Here is a 16823-nt window from a genome sequence, read left to right as displayed (position 1 = left end):
TTGACAGAGTTCACACCACTGGTGTCTGTGTTTTCAGTCAAAATATGGTCATGCAGAGGGAGGATGAGAGAAAAGTACAACCACCAAGATGCACTCAGGACACGGCATGCAGGATCCTAAACTCACAACTCTTCAGCTTTTATGATTAACTTTTTATCAACGTATCTCATGCACGCACGAATAAAGCAAACAGAGCAAATCATAAACTGACTCATCTGTGGAAACTGAATGCTTCCAGCCTGCCCTGAATTATTGTCACACCATATAAATTGTTCTCATCTAGGTCAATGACTTGTATCGTGTTTCTGTGTTTGTAAAAGTGTAGCTTTAACCCTTACCCATCTTATGCCTGTTTTAATTTCAGGGGTACATAAGGGAAGAAAAGAAACATGTGGAGAAGAAATGGCAGTAGGCACTGCACCTGAACAGCAAAACACAGCACTATGCTGCCAGGTGTCCAGGATGCTGTGTCACATTCCAGACCCGGGCAGCGATGGCTGCGTGCAGAACGAGCGCACAGTGCAGCCCAGCCTTGACATCAAGGTGCCATCAAGGCTCTTCCAGGAGCAGGACGGGCCACGTGAAGCACCCGTCCGTGCCTGGGGCAGGGCGTGCTGACTTTCTGACCACGCGTTTCCGCAGTAGCGGTGATTTGGGGGCCCCTGGAGGGACCCACGGCAGTGCCTGGTGTGTGGGTGTCACGGCGATGGCTTGGCTCCCTCTGGTGCAGCGGCACGAGCAAAACACAGCTGGCTGCACCCAGCCGAGGGAGCTGAGCCCTGCAGGGCTGCCGGCACGGGGTCCTCGGCACGGCGGCACGTTATCCCGATCTCTGGTTGGTTTTACAGCGACTGTTCCCCATTCTGGAGCGAGCACTGCTCAGCTCCAGCTCGGCTCCTGCTGCACTGCGCTGTGTGGACGGACTCTGGCCTTCGGCTGTGCTTTTTATTTAATTAACAGAAATCGATGAAGATAACGGAAAGAGACTTGCGCCACTGAACAAAACCAGCAAACAACCATCTGCAGAGGAGGGGATATGGGAGCACTATTCAAATAAGAGGCAGCCGGAGGGGCTCGGTGCGATCCGGGATGGATCTGTGCGAGCCCGGATCTGCGTCACTGCACGGCGCTCCGGGGCCAAGAAACGGAGAGCTGCCGCCACGTGTGGGTGAAACTGAGGCTGAGAGGTGCGCAGATCCGGATAGGTGCATCCCTAACTGATTCGACCTCCGACTTGTTAACGCTCTGCTTTGTGTTCCCTCCGGCCTCGGTTCTGACCATCCTGTGACCGCGATTCTGCGCGCTCACGGCGGCCCGGCCCCGCCCTCACCAAGATGGCGGCGCCATTCTCACCAAGATGGCGGCTCCGCCCTCACCAAGATGGCTGAAGGGGCGTCGCCGCCGTTACCGGAAGCGGGCGGCAGGCGGTTCCTTCCCGGCCCAGCATGGCGGAGGCGCCGGGCGAAGGCCCGCGGCTGCCGGAGCTGCTGGAGACGGGCTGGCGGCTGCTGGAGGAGGTGGAGGCCAGCACCGAGCCGTCCTCCGGAGCCCCGTCCGTGCAGGCCAAGGTGCGGCGGGGGCTGGGCGCGCTGCAGCAGGCGGCCGCCATGGTGGAGGAGCTGCAGCTGTTCAGGTGAGGCGGCGGGGCCGCGGGGCCGGGGCCGCAGCGCCGGGCGGGCTGTGAGCCGATCCGTTGCCTTTGCAGCGAGAACGAGGAGCTGGAGGAGATCGCCTCGGCAGATCTGAAGTACCTGCTGGTGCCCGCGCTGCTGGGTGCGCTGACGCTGCGACAGGTGGAGCCGAGCCGGCGGCGGGAGCACCTGGAGAGCGCCCGGAGGCACCTGTGCCGCTTCCTGGAGCTGTGCCGCTCCTACGGGCTGAGCGGAGCCCCGCCGCCCCCAGCCGCCCCTCGGGAGGACGGCGAGCCCGGCAGCGCCGCGCAGAGCAGCCTGCTGGCCATGGCCTCCAGCCGGCAGGCCAAGATCGAGAGGTGAGAACCGCGGGTTGGGCTTTGAGGGCTCAGCCTTGCCTGCACGGGCACTGCCTGCCTGCCCGTGTGCAGCGCTGCGGCTCCTGCTGAGCTCCACCCCAGCTGGCCCCACCTCAGCAGATGGGAGGCGGCTGCCCCAAGCCCTGCTGTGAGCAGGTTCGTGCTTGACCCGCTTGGAGGACAAGCCATTGCAATTACAGCAACAGGGACAAAACTTCCCAGAGCTCTGTGTCATCATGCAGAGCTGTCCCGTCCCAGTTGCCATTGTCAGTAGTTGACTAAAGGGAGCTCATCCTTCTGCAAACAAACCAGAGAGGGGCGGTTTGCTTTGCCTCCCTGCAGCACAGGGCTGGGCAGGCAGGTGCTCAACTTCTTAAGATGTGTTTTTCAGGGTTTTCTGTGGAGTGTTTTATAGAACAGCTCATAGTCTCTGTGTCCTTTCAGCTCCCATAGGCTGCTAATCTTCGATTCTTACTGTTCGTTCTGTGGTGACGCTGTAACTGAAGGATTTACCCTGGAAGTGTGTTAGATAGGTAGTCCTCCTCCCTGCCCCCTGCTTCTCTTAACTAGGCCAAGAAAATCCAGAAAGCCAAAAGCATAGTAAAAAACTCATCTGCAGGCATATAACCATCTGAGACAGAAATTGGAAATGTGCTCAGTTGTCCTTTTAACCTCTGGCAAAGTCTAGTAAAAATCCATTGCAGTGCCCAAGTTGGAGTTGAGAGTAGGACAGAATGGGGAAAGTGGGTGGAGAGGATCTGGATGCTGCAGGTATGTGTATGGTCATGCATTTTCAAAGCCTTTGTAAGCACAGTGGAACTCTTCTGTAGTTTTCATCTGTCAGAAACTCACACTGAGGTGGAGTTATGTCCTCATGCTTGGTGTTCTGCCTCTTACTTGTGCTTCTTTAGAGGTCACCAGGAAATGACAGCTGGTATGATCTGTTGCTATGTTCCTGAAAGTCACTGCTTTAGCTCTGTGGGACTGTTGGTCCTTTGCTGTATGAGTGGGTCCTGCTCTCACTGGTACATTCCTCAGCAGTATGAGGCTCTTTATGAATAGCTGGGATTTATTTACCCTAGTGAGCAGTGATCAGAAACTGGCACTTCTGTGCAAAGCAATTAACGTGGGACAGGAAATAGCTCTCTAACTACATTTTATTCAAGTTCAAGAAATAGTTTATTTTGGAAGACACAGTGGGCTGTGCTGGAGAAAGTTTATTGGAATTAATTAATTATTCTTTTCTCTTCGAGCCAGATATAAGCAGAAAAAGGAACTGGAGAACAAGTTGGCCTCTCTGAGAACCTTTGTGGAGAGCGGGCAGGCAGATGAGGAGCAAAAACGGGAGCTGTATTTACTGCAGGCCCGTAAATGGGTCAACATCAGCTTTGAGGAAATTGAGAGCATCGACCAGGAAATGGTCATCTTGAAGAGCAGGGATACAATGAAGCAGGTATGAAGTCTCTCTTGATCTGCAGGTCCTGTGAACTCTGCATAGTGAGATCTCATGATAAAAGCTGTTGTGGGTAAATGAACCATGGAGGAATTCATCAGAGTTTCCTAAATCTTGTTCTTTGGATTCTAGATCAGAGTCTTAGCTCGTGCACAGCATAAATGGATGGGGCTTGGTTTAATTCTGAATGGCCAGTGGTGCTGCCACATATCTTAGACAGTCATGGGTTGTTAAATGCTGGAGCACTGAATATCAGAGTGTAGCTGCTCTGCACACAGAGGCTTTTTTCCACTTAGCTGGGTTGTGCCAGACCTTTAACTCTAAAGAAGTAAATACATTTTTTAATTAAAACAAGACCTTCGTGGCTCTTATTTTTTTCAAGACTGCACTTCTGAGCCTACAGAAAATCCTGATGTTAGAGTAAAACATTCCATTCCGAGTGAGGAAAGCTGCTTAGGGACCTGCAAATCATGTGTAGGACAGTTTCTCCAGACTTCATGCTACTCACCTCAAATGTCTGTCTAGAATTAAAAAATCTGAGTGTACCATAGTCCAGCTTTGGCACAGCTGGTTTGTGCAATTCTGTATTGCAGAGCTCTGCTGTTCTGTAGTGCCCTGGGTGATATCTTCATGAATGATGAGCTTGATTGGCTTCATAATGTACTGCGTTTGATCCATGGAAAAAATAAGCTATATTTCATGCTTTGATCTGAGCTGATCTGGTTTAGCTCTGTTGACTTTCTGCTTTGATCAGAGTGAGTATAATAAAGGCACAAAGCGGAGTGATTTGTGGAAGCTCACAGATGGAGTTCATGATTTAAACTGGATTAAGAGCTGAATTGTCTGACTTGGGATGTTGCACTGACAGCAGAGGCATTTATTTTCTACAAGACCCTTAGTAACTTGCTTGGGGTGGGAGGTAAAGAAGGGAACTCTTATCTACATGACTGTCTTATGACTCTTGTTGGCAATTTCAGTCCTCAGCACCGCCACACGGTCCTTCTCGGCAAGTCAGGACTCCATTGAAACCTTTCATTCTTACCCGGGATGCAGCTCAGGCTAAGTATGTTGGTTTTTGACTATTTAAACACAGTGTGATGCAGTGTTGTGTCTTCATGGTGAGTCTAAGACACTTTTCCAAATGCAGGAGAGCAGTCATTGTCTTCAGGTAGCGTGTCACACCGAGATTGCATCTGTTGTATGGTGAGGGATGGGGGAACTTCTGATACGTTTCTTCCAGTCTCTAACTTCTTTTGTTGTCAGCATATTTCAGTGTCTCAGCTGTCAGTACAAGCTGGGGTGCAGAGCAGTTCCATGCACTGATGTTGGTTCAGTCGTGCAGAACGTTCCTTGACCATCTCTCTCTTCCTGTAGAGTGTTTGGTGCTGGATATCCTGGCCTGCCAACTATGACTGTAAACGACTGGTATGATCAGAAGAGAAGGGAAGAAGCAGCGCGTGGTCAGACTGCACCTCAGAGGCCACCAAGTAAGGCAGAATGGATCCAAAATGGGAATAGAGAACTTGGTAGCTCTCTTGAGGGGAAGGGCGAATGGGAATGTATTCAGGATGTGAAACACCCGCTAGCTTTCTCCATTGGGTTTGAGGATAAATGGTTGCTGGGCTGCTGTGTGGCAATTCCTGCTTTCTGTCTGGACCTCACTCTTGTTCTCGGCCTTTAGCAGACACAAATGACGAGGAGTCGCAGAAGGAGCAGCAGGAGAAAATAAAGGAGGAGGATGATGAGGAAGCTCTTCAAAAAGCTCGGGACTGGGATGACTGGAAAGATACACACCCAAGAGGCTACGGCAACCGGCAGAACATGGGCTGATGCTCCAGCAGCAGAGAGAGCAGGGCCTGGAAATCCTGTAAGAGTTGCCTGTGTCTCGCAGATGTAAGAATAAATGCACTGTACATATGCAGAGGTATCCTTGGCTTCTCTGCGAGTCACTGGAATCAGAGGAGTGAGCGTGACAGTTTGCTTTGGTTTACATGAAACGTCAGGCTGACAGCGTGCTTGTCCTGTGCAGTGACACCGGGGGCTCCTGGCAGCGGGCGCTGTGATGGGTCAGGCTGCCTCTGCCCTCCCAGTCAGAGGAAGTCCTTGAAAGAAAAGTACCTGAGTTTGGAAACCGCTCTTTGTATTGTTGGTGGATGTATTTATTTTTTCCTCTATATTTTAAACAAAATAAAATCTCTCGTGTTGCCTAGTTCTCCTTGTGAAAATCCATTGCTTTTCATCCTGGTCTCTTCCAGGGCTTGTGTCAGCTGGACAGTTATTTTAGCCAGGGCTACTGTTGGCCCTTTCCACTGCCTCATTGCTCTGTTCCTCCCCGGGTGGGAGGTTTTTTGTGGGTTTTTTTGTATGTTAAGTAGATCAGGTGTTCTGAGGGCAACGTGTTGAAGTGCCCACACTGTGTAGTGTGCCCACTACACATAGTACAAAAGCCTTATTATGAATGTTTGTCCTTTTGCTTTGTGTAACGTGGAGTGTGCATATGTATGGACAGTGTATGTCCTCAGGACCCTCTAATGGGGCATTGCCAAGGCCAGTGCTGGGACACAGCAGTGCCACATGCAGAGGAGTAATGCGTTGGTGGTCAGCATGCTCTGAAATATCCTTACAGAATAGCCCTGAAGGATCTGGGTTCCTCTAAAGCAAGCTAATGGGAGCTCTGGCCTTGCCAGCTGTGGGCCAGCAGCTGCCATTAAGTTGTTCAAAACCTGTTAAAAATGCAAAGTATGCTACAAATGTCAGGATTTAAAAAAAAAGAAGTACCTTTCCTGCTTGTGTGATAGCACGTTTCCCAGAGCAGTTTCAATCTTTTATTTGGCCTCAGCTGAGGCTTCATCAGCGGCTGCTCCCTCACCTTTAGGAACAATGGGATTTTAGAAGAATTCAGCTCTTTTTTTTCTTCTTATGAGCATGATTCATGCAGGCTGGGCTGCACGATTGCTCAGATGCAATGTCAGCACCTCTTGGCAGCGTGTGCTGAGGAGCTGCAAGTAGTCTGCAATGGATGCAGCTCCCTCTTTTTCCAGGTATTCTTTTTTCTATGACTTACCATATCAAATTGTGGATTTCTGTGCCTTCCAAAACTTTTTTTTCTTTGCTTTAACAACGTGTGCAATCTTGAATACGAATTAACTCCTTTCCTGTGTTGCTGTCAGCCTGCTGCTCCTGCTGAGTCCTTCTGGAAAGACGTGGCTCCGCTGGATGACGTCCTGCAGGTTTTCTGTCCCTTCCACTGCCAGCCTGCAGCCCGCTCTCTGGGCTGCTTCCATGCTGTTTTGTTTCCTCCTTTCTTCATGCATTTGGAAGGGAACCTTTCCCATTTTTATTTTGTTAAGTTGCACCCAGTCTTTTTGGTCTTCTACACCTGTCCTTTAGCAAGCAGGACTACATGCCAGCATGAAGGCTTCATCCAGTGGAGGAAATCTGGATGTCAGGCACCACCCCGGCCATCCTCTTGGTTTGCTGAGGAGGGAACCACGTGGCTGTGGCTGACAACCAGCTCACCAAGCTGCATCCCACCCCACTGGGCATCAGGGTGAGATTTTCAGGTGCCTCTTGCATCGCACCAGCAGGGCAGGACGGCGGGTTGTGAAACACCCACAGTGCCATTCCTGGGGGGCAACGGCTGCCGGCGGTGACAAGGAGGAGTTGTCACTGTGTGACTGCTCCCAAGGAGCTCCAGCAGCCACCCTGGCCCTGCTCCTGTCCACACGTCCCCCTCGCATCGGCCGGGGCGGTCACCGAGGCCGGCTGAGCGATCAATCGCCGCCCAGGATTTCCAAACCTGCCTTTTAACCCGCTGAGCCGGGCTCCAAAGCAGAGCTTCCTGCCACCATGAAAACAATCATTGCAGCCTGTTCCCAAAATCTGAGTGGTAAGGAATATCCAAATGTTTGAATGGTTCCTAACGCTCCGGCGCTGTATGGGCTCGGGCAATTAGCGTTTGCTGTCACTTATTGTCTGTTTGCTTTAAGACTGCTCAGGGGAAAGGGAGGTGTTGGGAACAATTTGGGGTTAGCGGCACCAGAGGAAAACATAAAGTTGCTCAACAGGAATGGGATTTCTTAAGTTAATGCTGACCAGGCGTTAGGAAACGCTCCTCCTGTGAGATGCTGCAAAGTGATGCCAGTTCTGCTCTCATCTCCGCGCTGCCCGGAGCCGTGGACGCTGAGCTCCTCAGGGGAGGCTCCCACCACGACTGGGGAGCGGTGTGGGCACAGCACCGGGCATCGCCCATTGCTCCGCTGATGGTTTTCATTGTGCAGTCTGGAAACCAGCGGAGTGCTCGAGGGGCTGTAAAAAGAGCTAAAAAAAGCAACGTTGGGGTAGGCACAGATGGGCTGTGTGTCTTCGCTGGAAAAGTCAGCAGGCATTGGGAAAGCTGAGAGCCACGGGGCTGGAGGATTTCTGGGAATGCGGCATAGCAGGGGGGTGTTTGGAACGGGGACAGCGCTGAGAGGGGGCAGAATCCTTCTGCCAGGCTGGTTCCAGCACTCTGTTTTTCCCTATTGCTCCGTTCTTCCCAATTGCGCTGTTCCTGATTTGGTTTGAGGTGGGAAGAGGTGAGCTCCCCCCGGGACTGCTGCTGGTCCTCAATGGGCACAGCTCTATCCCCTCTTCCCCTGCACATCTCTCTCACTGCAGGTTTCAAGTTGTTTTCACAGCCCTGCTGCATCTCAGACCTTTGGACGATGGCTCAGGCCCGTTTTGGGGGAGGAGGGATGGGGCTACTTGTGGAGTTTGGATCCTGGCACTGTCTGGGGTAGTTAATGGTTCACCAGATCCAGCAGTGGGGAGCAGGGCCAGGCTGTCTCTTCAGGGACAACGGGGGCATCCACCCCTACTGCTGTCCTTGGCACGGCCGGGAGGGCAGACATCAAGCATCCCCAGCCCATCCACCCCACATCCCAGCACCAGCCAAACAGGGCCACTCCTAGCATGGCGGTGACTCTGTGGATGGGAACGCTGAGCCCACCGTGTCTGTGTCCCCACAGGCAGCCGTGCCAGCCTCCATGCCGCCCTGCGCACACTGCTGGCCGTGCCATGGCCCTCACAGAGGGATGTCCGTGCCTGGCTGCAGCTCCTTGCAGTGCTCCAGTGGGTGCTCAGCTTCCTGCTGCTGGGTGAGTGGGGCCATGGGGGCTGTAGGGCTGGGCGTGCGCTCACTCACCCACCCCATCCCACAGGCCCCGTCACCCTGGTGCTGCTCCTCTACCTGGTGTTCACCCGCTTCTGGCCCATCTCTGCTCTCTACCTGGCCTGGGTCATCTTTGACTGGGACACACCAGAGAAAGGTGGGATGGGATGGGATGGGATGGGATGGGATGGGATGGGATGGGATGGGATGGGATGGGATGGGATGGGATGGGCACTATGGACACTCCATTTCTCTGGGTCTGCCCAAAGCAATGCCAAATCTTCCTCCTTCCACCTACAAATGGCAGCAAGAGGGATACAGCCCTCTGTCTGCTGGGATGGGCCCTCATGACTCCATTCCTGTCTCACTTGCAGGCGGCAGGAGGCTGCCATGCTTGAGGAGGTGGTCTGTGTGGAGGCATTTTCGGGATTATTTTCCTGTGAAGGTGAGGAGCAGGGTATGGTGTGGGGGTGACAACACAAACAGCTGTGGCACCATCCCAAAGGATCCGCCGTGCTCTCTAAGCAGTTCCCATGACTATGAACCAGACGGGAGCAGTGCTGTTATTCCAGGTGTCCCCAAGTCCTTGCCTGCAGCACACAGTGCTACCACAGAGCCCTGTCAGTCCCCTCTGTGCCCACAGCCCTCTGTCCCTGCAGTTGGTGAAGACACACGACCTGTCCCCCGGCCACAACTACATCATTGGTTCCCACCCCCATGGCATCCTCTGCGTCGGCGCCTTCTGCAACTTCATCACCGGCTCCACTGGCTTCTCTGAGCTGTTCCCAGGCATCCGGCCCTTCCTCACCACACTGGCTGGCAACTTCCGCCTGCCCCTCTTCAGAGAGTACCTCATGAGTGGGGGTGAGTGGTGTGGGGTTGGGGTGGGGGTCCGGTGCCTGCATCCCTGCTTCCAGCCATGACCTCTGGTCCCCAGCTGTGCCCAGTGGCTGCACTCCCAAGGAGCGGGAAGGGCATGGGCTGAGACTACCTGTACCTGTGCACGCTTTGCCTGCAACCTTTGTGCACCTTGTTTGCATCCTGCACGTATCTTTTTTGCAGTGTTTACATCCTCTGACATCTTGGTTGCATTCTGATTGCACCTGCGTGCATCCTATGCTTACCTCCTCTTGCGTTGTTTGCACCATCTGCAAACCTCGCTCACATCCTGCTCGCATCCTGTGTGCTCCTGATCTGTGCTGTCTGCACCTTACGCACACCCTGTGCACACCTGTGAGCACCTTGTTTGCATGCTCTGCACACCCTGCTTGCACCCCTGCCCAGATTTTTGCATTCTTTTGAACACCTACACGTCTTGCTTGCACCCGTGCACACCCTGCCTGCACCCCATGTGCACCTTTTTTGCACTATTTCACTCTGCGCTCTGTGCTCACATCCCACCTGCAGCCCTGCTGTCCCCATTCTGTCCCTTCCAGACACGATCCCTAGCGGGGTCCTTTGCACAGTTTCCCCCCACCCTACAGACTGCATTTCTCCTGCCATAGGCCTGTGCCCAGTGACACGCCGTGCCATCGGCCACCTGCTCTCCAACAACGGCACCGGCAACGCCGTGGCCATCGTCATTGGAGGAGCAGCTGAGTCCCTCTCCTGCAGCCCCGGCGTCACCACGCTCATCCTGAAGAACCGTAAAGGCTTCGTCCGCATGGCCCTGCAGCACGGGTGAGTGTGGGAGCACTGGGAGGGCACCGGGTGAGAGGCACGGGGTCCCAGCACACCCCCTCAATGCCACCGTGTGCCCCGGCAGTGCCTTCCTCGTGCCCTCCTTCTCCTTCGGAGAGAACGAGCTGTTCCGCCAGGTGGTGTTTGAGGAGGGCAGCTGGATGCGGGCCGTGCAGCAGCGCTTCCAGAAGATGATGGGTTTTGCTCCCTGCGTTTTCTATGGCCGTGGCCTCACCTCCGTGCGCTCGCGGGGCTTCCTGCCCTACGCCCGGCCCATCACCACCGTGGGTGAGCGGCTACAAGGGGAGGAGGAGGGTGTCTATTTGATGCCGGGAGGTGGAACTCGGTTCACGTCCCACCAAGCTCAGTGCTGCCCTGTGATGGCTTCCCTTCCCGCAGTGGGGGAGCCGGTGACGGTGCCCAAGATCGAGGAGCCGAGCAGCGAGGTGGTGGATCTGTACCACGGCATGTACGTGCGCTCCCTGCTCAAGCTCTTCAATGACAACAAGACCAAGTATGGGCTGTCAGAAGGGGATGAGCTGCGCATCGTGTGAGTGCTGTGGGCATGGGGACGCGTGGCTGACGAGGCCCTGCCGCTCCCCCTCCTCCTCTTCCTCTCCTGGCACCCAAAGGCTGGTGGAGGCCCCAGAGGTGCCACCTCCAGGATTGCAGTGATGGGCACGGCCCCATACAGTCACCATGAGCAGAGGGAGGGCGTAGGGTGTCGTGAGGAAGAGGAGGGAGGTCGTAGATTTGCATCCCCAAGGCCGGGCAGGGGAGGTGTTCCCCCCTTGGAGCAAGGGAAGGGACGCTCAGACACAGGAACCGGTGACAGTGGCCTCGACGTGGTTGTTGGGTGATATCTGTCATACAAATTTCCATCCCCTCACCGTGTCCTGAGTGTGCTTTGGGGTGCTCGATCGATCGGGGCACAGCATAGGGGTGGGTGGATGGGGTTTGGTGGCACTGCAAGTAATGGCGACACAGTGCCTGTGCTCTGGATCTCCTTCCCCAGGCATGGGCTGGGTGTGCAATGAGGGGCAGGGACAGCCCCATGTAGGGGCTGACGCGAGATGCAGCTGATAAGCATCTCCAGGCTGCTTGTCTTTACGCAGATCCACAGTTAAACATAACTGAGTAAATATTTACAGAGGAAACACCCATAAAGGCAGATTCTCCTACAGGCCTTCCCCACCCATCTCTTGTCATCCCAGTGCCACCCTCCCCATCCCATGGCCCCAGGCTTGCCCCAGATTATGTCTTAGTATGAAGGGGCTTCACTACTGTACCCTTACCACGAATATGTCCTCCTTCTTCCTCCTGATACAGGGAGGACCAGTTTAGCATGTGAAAAAGGGAAAAGTGCTTTATTGGGGTCCATTGGCAGCACAGCCCTTCACCGCCTCCCCCAGGACGCTTTGGGGGGCATCTCTGAAATGTGGCTCCATGCCCATCCCCCAAGTGTCCTCACCCTGAGGACAGTGCAGCGCATTGCAGCAGGAGACTGAGCCCTCAGTGCTGGCGGCACTGGACTGAGTGACAAAGTCTCAGTAGAGACCCTGGCCAGGACCATGACCATTCCTGCTGTCCCCACGTATCACCACCTGACACAGAGCTGCTCCTCCACTGTCCCTAATGTCAGTCCGCTCACTGAGCTCTATGGTCAAGCACTCTGTGCATGCCTGGGGAGGGACAAATGTTTTCTTAGTGACCTGGGATGCACCCCATGGCCACCCTCCCTCAGACCCATGGTCAGTGCTTCAGACAGGTTTGTGGGACCAGGGCTTCCGTGCTGTGTCTCACTTCACTTCTCATTGCCCACCTCTGCTCCTCGCTGTCCCTCCCTCGACTCTCACTTTTGCAGCAACTGCCAACCACACTGCTGTCCACGGAGGGGGACACGAGGCCCAGCAGGGAAGTGGGCACAGGCTGGGGCCGCTGGGCTGCCCCCCGGCGCAGCCGTCCCCGGTACTTGTCCCCAGCCATGAAGTACAGAATGGGGTCCAGGCAGCTGTTGATGCTGGCCAGGGGTCGCGTGATCTTGTAGGTGAAGTTGATGATGTTGAGGGTCTGGCAGTCAGCTTGGAAGTAGCGAGAGGTGTAGTAGAGGGTCCGTGTGATGTGGAAGGGCACGAAGCAAATGGCGAACACTGTGAGCACGATGATGATCATCTTGATGGAGCGCTTCTTGTAGGAGGGCATGCGGGGGCTGGGGCTGGGGAAGCTGCGCTTGCAGAGCCTTTTGGCCATCAGGCAGTAGCACACAACAATCACCAGGAAGGGAATACCGAAGAGGAGGGCCATGACGGAGGAGCTGTAGTGCACGTAATTGTCAAACTCCTCGGGTTTGGTGGTGTCATGGCAAAGGGTGGTGTTGTCCTTGGAGCTGGTGGTGACGAAGATGAGGTTGGGGATGAGGCAGATGGTGACAACCAGCCAGACACCCACGCAGATGAGCCGCGCGTGTTTGGTCTTCACCCACTTGAGGGAGCGGATGGGGTGGCAGATGCCCAAGTAGCGGTGGACACTGATGCACGTCAGGAAGAGGATGCTGCTGTAGAGGTTGGCGTAGAAGAGGAAGCGCACGATCTTGCAGAGCACCGTCCCGAAGGGCCAGTTGTTGCGGTCAGCGTAATAGTAGACCAGGGTTGGGAGGGAGAAGACGTAGAGTGTGTCAGAGATAGCCAGGTTGAACATGTAAGTGGTGGTGGCATTCCAAGGCCTCATCCTGGAGACAAAAATCCACACGGCCCAAGAATTGAGGGGCAGACCCACCAAGAAGACGATGCCGTAGGAGATGGGCAGCAGGATGAACTTGAACTCCTCGTTGAAGACGCACTCTGCCTCCGCAGCAGCGGTTGTGTTCCCTTCCAGCCAGGGGGTCGGCGTCGGCGTCCACGGGGCAAGTGAGAACATCCTCACCGGAGCGTCCATGTTCTCCCAGCCAGAGCTGCGGGAGCAGTTAATAAACACACATTAGCTGTTGATCCCGACCATTGTCAGGCACAAAGCAGGGCAGGCGGCCAAAGATGCCAGATTTTCCCCCCCTCCAGGAGCTCCGGCCACTTTGATGCTTCTCTGTTTTTTCTCAGCTCTTGGGTTTGGGCTTGACACGTCCTCCCCTCCGGAGCCCTCCCAGTGACACCCGCGGATCGTAGCTCGGAGCAGCGCGCCGTGACACCGCGTGGAGCCGGGCAGGGTGCCCAGGGCCAGCCAGCAGACCCGCGGCGCAGCAAACAATGAAACCTTGATCAGCAACAGCAGCTCCTGCACGGTGCCAGCGCAGCCTCTTGGAAGCCGGCTCAGCCTAATTGGCACCGCCGTGACAATGCCGCCAGTCCCAGAGGGGTCCTCCCCAGAAGAAAGGCGGGAGGAGAAGAAAGGATTGTCTGGAGGGGTACGATGGCCCTGAGAAATCCTCGGGGGGCTGTTAGGGGAGCCTTTGGGAGGGCATTCCTGGGAGCGAGGGGCCTCCAGCTGCCCGCTCTCCTCCCCAGGAGAGCAATGAGTTCAGCTGCACAGAGAGGAGCTGCTCCCGTGCCAAACCCCAGCCCGACACAGCGCGAGTTCGAAGCCATCGGGACATTTCCCCCTTTGCACATTGTTCGGATCAAAGGCCGGGATTCTCATCGTCCCAGCAAATTGGTCCCCGGGGGTGAAAAGCGAGGGCAAGCTGTAAAACGGTTGCACTCGCCTTTGGAGATGTCTAAAGTTCAGCACCCGCTGCTCCAGCAGACATGGGGCAGCCGCCCTGGGCAGGGGTTGGCTGTGCTAAAAGCCTCCCCTGTGCTAAAAGTCAGCGCGGGCTGCTGGTGGTGGGAAGGGCTCACAGAAGGCAGTGCTGATCTACAGGTGGGCACCGGGATGGAGCAGAGCTCGGCTCAGGGAGTGAAGCAGGATGCTGGTTCGGGAGGGGTGAGAAGAAAGCTGTGCCACCCCATGCTCCTGTCCCCCCATTCCCTTTACCGCTTTCCTTCGCAGTGAGCACAGCTGGCAGGGCTCTCCCCAGGGCACATCCGTGGCTCCGTTAAGCCATCGTCCCGCAGAGGCACCCCACTGTTTGCAGAGATGATCATAAAGTAACGAATGGCACCAGGACCAGGCACCAGCTCCGCTCGCAGCCCAGCAATTTGTTTGAGTTCTGGGCTGAGCTCAGCTTTGGGCCCAAACCCAGCACCCCTTCCTGCTGTGAACGGCTTAATGACCGGATGAGTTCAGAGAGCAAGAGGCTGGCCCTGATCAAACATTAACAGCGGGACCTCGCTCTGCTCTCCTTGTAGGGACTGGGAATACCAATGGGGGCAGCAGGAACAGGGGGTCCGTTCTCCTCTCCCACCCTCTGAGGATGGCAGAGCAGCACAGCACAAAGTCCTGTAAGAGCGGCGGTGCTTCAGGTTGCGGCCACCGCTGCCAACCTCTGCGAAGCTGCCGACCAACGAGGATGATCTGAATAATCCAATTAAAAAAAAAAAAAAAAGACATCTGATGTAAGAAACGCACAAAGAAAACGCGGTGCCGGATGGCTCAGGGCAGAGGGCAGGTGATAAAACAGGTGAAACCTGAGGCCGGCTGCAAGCGGCAGCGTGATTTGGCTGCTCCTGAGCAAGCTGCCTTCAGGAAAACCACTGACAAACTGAAATGCAAAAGAAGATGACAACTGACAATCTTGATCTCAGCACTCGGGGTTTCCTACTTCCTCATCTTACTCACGATCAAAGGCAGTGGTTTAAAGGGCTCTGATTTACGCCCATCCACCCCGAGGACACGTCACTGCTGTTTGTGTTCCTCGAGCACGGCCCCAGGGAGGCTCTTGCAGCCACTGCTTTCTCTGTGCACTTTTCTGGACGGACCACCTGCAGCGGTGAGGCTCTGAGCCCAGCTGGGAGCTGGCAGGGGATGACGCAGGGCCGGGGAAGTGATGCTCAGTTCTGCCCTGCCCCTTTTGTGGATGCACAGGGCTGTGGTGTGGGGACTAGTATTTCCCCTTGCTGTGAGTGCAGCTGGTGGCACACAGGGATGATGGCCAGAGAGAGAGGGGGGCTGGGGACAACCTCAGGGCACAAATCTGGACCATGTGCTGCCCTTTGAAGATGGGGCACGGAACAGACTGCAGAGGGGAACTTGGCTGGGTGAGCCAAAGGGGCTCGGGGAAAACACAGGGCTTTTCTTCTCTCTTAAACCCTTGGAAATTGCAAAACAAGGGGAAATTGTGCAAAACATCCTGCAGAAGACCCTTGTCCCTAATCGCCACGTGGTGAGCCCAGCCAAAGCCCTGGCACCAGGGGAGCGTGACCTGATTTCTCTGAGCTCCCTTTCGCTTGCCCGAGCTCCGTCCTTCCTGGGGCTGGCAGTGGTGCTGGGGCTGTGCAGTACCCCACTGCAGCCTGCCCAGGTGCCCCCAGGTGTCGGCAGGATGAAGGTGACAGCCTTTTCGTCCTCAAGTGCTCTGTTCAGCCCTTCCACCGCACCAGTTTGCAGCACCGAGCAGAGCTGCAGCAGCCACAGGGCCAGCCTTGTCTTCAAAGGAGATGGCATTTGGGGGCTGCAGAGGAAGATGAAGGAGGGGAGGTGGCTGCCCCTGGACATACAAAGGTTTTTGGTGGTAGAGGTTCGCAGTGGTGTGGTTGGAAGGAGAAATTTAGGGATGGACTGACCCCACCCTCCCCCCATCCCAATCGTACACCCCCTGGATGTCACTGCCAATCTTCTCAGGGCCAAAGCTGCATCTCCAGAACCCCCAAGCCTGGCTAGGTTTGTACAGTCATCACATCACAGTGGGACCATCCCAGCTGCTGCCCTCCCCAAGACCCCCACCTCACCTCCGCTCCAGGGATGGGGTGACTCTCATCTGCGGGGCTCCCCCAGGGAACACCCGTCCCCCATAGGACCCAGGGCCATGCCGCCGTGCCCGGCCGGCCCGCGTCGTGCCTGCTCGTGCTCTTCCACGCTGGGAGCAAAGTGCCTGGGAGAGGCAGGGCTGGAGGTGGGCGGAGGCGGGGGCAGGAACCCGCTGCTCGCTGTGCGCCGTGCCGGCGTCCCTGCCTGCCCCGCGGGCCGCTGCGGGGCTCAGCGCTGCTGCTCTCCCGTCCTGCCCTGCCCTGCGCCCGTGCAGCCTTCGGACTGGATGCAGCCCCCGAGATGTGAGATGTGTGTTTTTCTCTCTCGGTTGCTGGGGACCTCAGCCCCACGGCTGCGGTCTGCCACTCACGGGCACCGCGTCCCATTTGTCCGTGGGCGCCATATGCTCTCACCCACGGGATCGCGGCGCCTTGCAGATGGGAACCGGCCGCGATCCCGTGGGTGAGAGCATTCTTCTCCCTTGGGGACCAAGCGCCCTCAACCCTGCGGACTCCGGCCTTTCTCCTTCGGGGGCAGGATGGCATCGCAGCCCTGCGAGGCTCTCCTGGGGAGAAAGGCGGCCACTGCCACCTTGAGGCCGGCCCGGGCATCGTGTCCCCAAAGCGGGCAGCAGCAGCAGCCTGCGGTTCGGCAGCACGCAAATGCGTGTCGGGTCTCCCCGTGGCTTGGCAGAGCAGACGTCTGTCCTC

At 56.0% G+C, this 16823-nt stretch overlaps 3 protein-coding genes across 10 annotated transcripts; 2 read left to right on the top strand and 1 right to left on the bottom strand.

Moving 5' to 3' along the window:
* Window positions 1-1365: 1365 nt before the first annotated feature.
* IGBP1 (immunoglobulin binding protein 1) lies at window positions 1366-5652 on the top strand. The gene is given in 7 exon segments (XM_052673402.1): window positions 1366-1423; window positions 1426-1633; window positions 1706-1990; window positions 3248-3443; window positions 4421-4506; window positions 4818-4930; window positions 5125-5652. Coding segments are annotated over 7 exon segments (1080 nt in total). The 5' UTR covers window positions 1366-1380; the 3' UTR covers window positions 5274-5652.
* A 1553-nt stretch (window positions 5653-7205) lies between these two features.
* Window positions 7206-11164, top strand: LOC128076077 (diacylglycerol O-acyltransferase 2-like). Of its 7 annotated transcripts, none has more exons than XM_052673400.1 (8): window positions 7209-7332; window positions 8453-8555; window positions 8645-8752; window positions 8970-9040; window positions 9255-9459; window positions 10101-10275; window positions 10361-10563; window positions 10675-11164. In XM_052673400.1, exons 2-8 carry the CDS (start codon window positions 8471-8473, stop codon window positions 10827-10829), a joined length of 1002 nt encoding a protein of 333 aa, XP_052529360.1. In that variant the 5' UTR covers window positions 7209-7332; window positions 8453-8470; the 3' UTR covers window positions 10830-11164. The 7 variants fall into 7 exon arrangements, with proteins under 7 accessions (XP_052529358.1, XP_052529360.1, XP_052529356.1 ...); XM_052673396.1 differs by having other exon boundaries at window positions 9168-9459; XM_052673397.1 differs by having other exon boundaries at window positions 8453-8581.
* Window positions 11165-11621: 457 nt separating this feature from the next.
* P2RY4 (pyrimidinergic receptor P2Y4) lies at window positions 11622-16243 on the bottom strand. 2 transcript variants are annotated; one of them, XM_052673392.1, is made up of 3 exons: window positions 16095-16243; window positions 14242-14331; window positions 11622-13225 (listed from the first exon to the last, which is right to left on the bottom strand). In XM_052673392.1, the coding sequence occupies exons 1-3, from the start codon at window positions 16121-16123 to the stop codon at window positions 12028-12030; spliced, it is 1317 nt and encodes a 438-aa protein (XP_052529352.1). In that variant the 5' UTR covers window positions 16124-16243; the 3' UTR covers window positions 11622-12027. The 2 variants fall into 2 exon arrangements, with proteins under 2 accessions (XP_052529352.1, XP_052529353.1); XM_052673393.1 differs by lacking the exon at window positions 14242-14331.
* Between the last annotated feature and the right edge of the window lie 580 nt (window positions 16244-16823).

Source organism: Tympanuchus pallidicinctus, unplaced genomic scaffold, assembly GCF_026119805.1.
Source record: "Tympanuchus pallidicinctus isolate F22 unplaced genomic scaffold, pur_lepc_1.0 scaffold13, whole genome shotgun sequence".
Lineage (NCBI taxonomy): Eukaryota > Metazoa > Chordata > Aves > Galliformes > Phasianidae > Tympanuchus > Tympanuchus pallidicinctus.
The sequence above is the reverse complement of the archived record's forward strand: the minus strand, read 5'-3'. Positions and strand labels throughout refer to the sequence as shown.

Coding starts and splice junctions, on each gene's coding strand:
- LOC128076077 (XM_052673394.1), top strand. CDS start 7,293: ATGAAAACAATCATTGCAGCCTGTTCCCAAAATCTGAGTG. Junction 7,333..8,452: donor CTGTTCCCAAAATCTGAGTG/GTAAGGAATATC, acceptor GTGTCCCCACAG/GCAGCCGTGCCAGCCTCCAT. Junction 9,041..9,167: donor GGGATTATTTTCCTGTGAAG/GTGAGGAGCAGG, acceptor CTGTTATTCCAG/GTGTCCCCAAGTCCTTGCCT.
- P2RY4 (XM_052673392.1), bottom strand. CDS start 16,123: ATGAGAGTCACCCCATCCCTGGAGCGGAG. Junction 14,332..16,094: donor ACCCCATCCCTGGAGCGGAG/GTGAGGTGGGGG, acceptor CTCTGCAAACAG/TGGGGTGCCTCTGCGGGACG. Junction 13,226..14,241: donor GCTCACTGCGAAGGAAAGCG/GTAAAGGGAATG, acceptor CTGCTCCCGCAG/CTCTGGCTGGGAGAACATGG.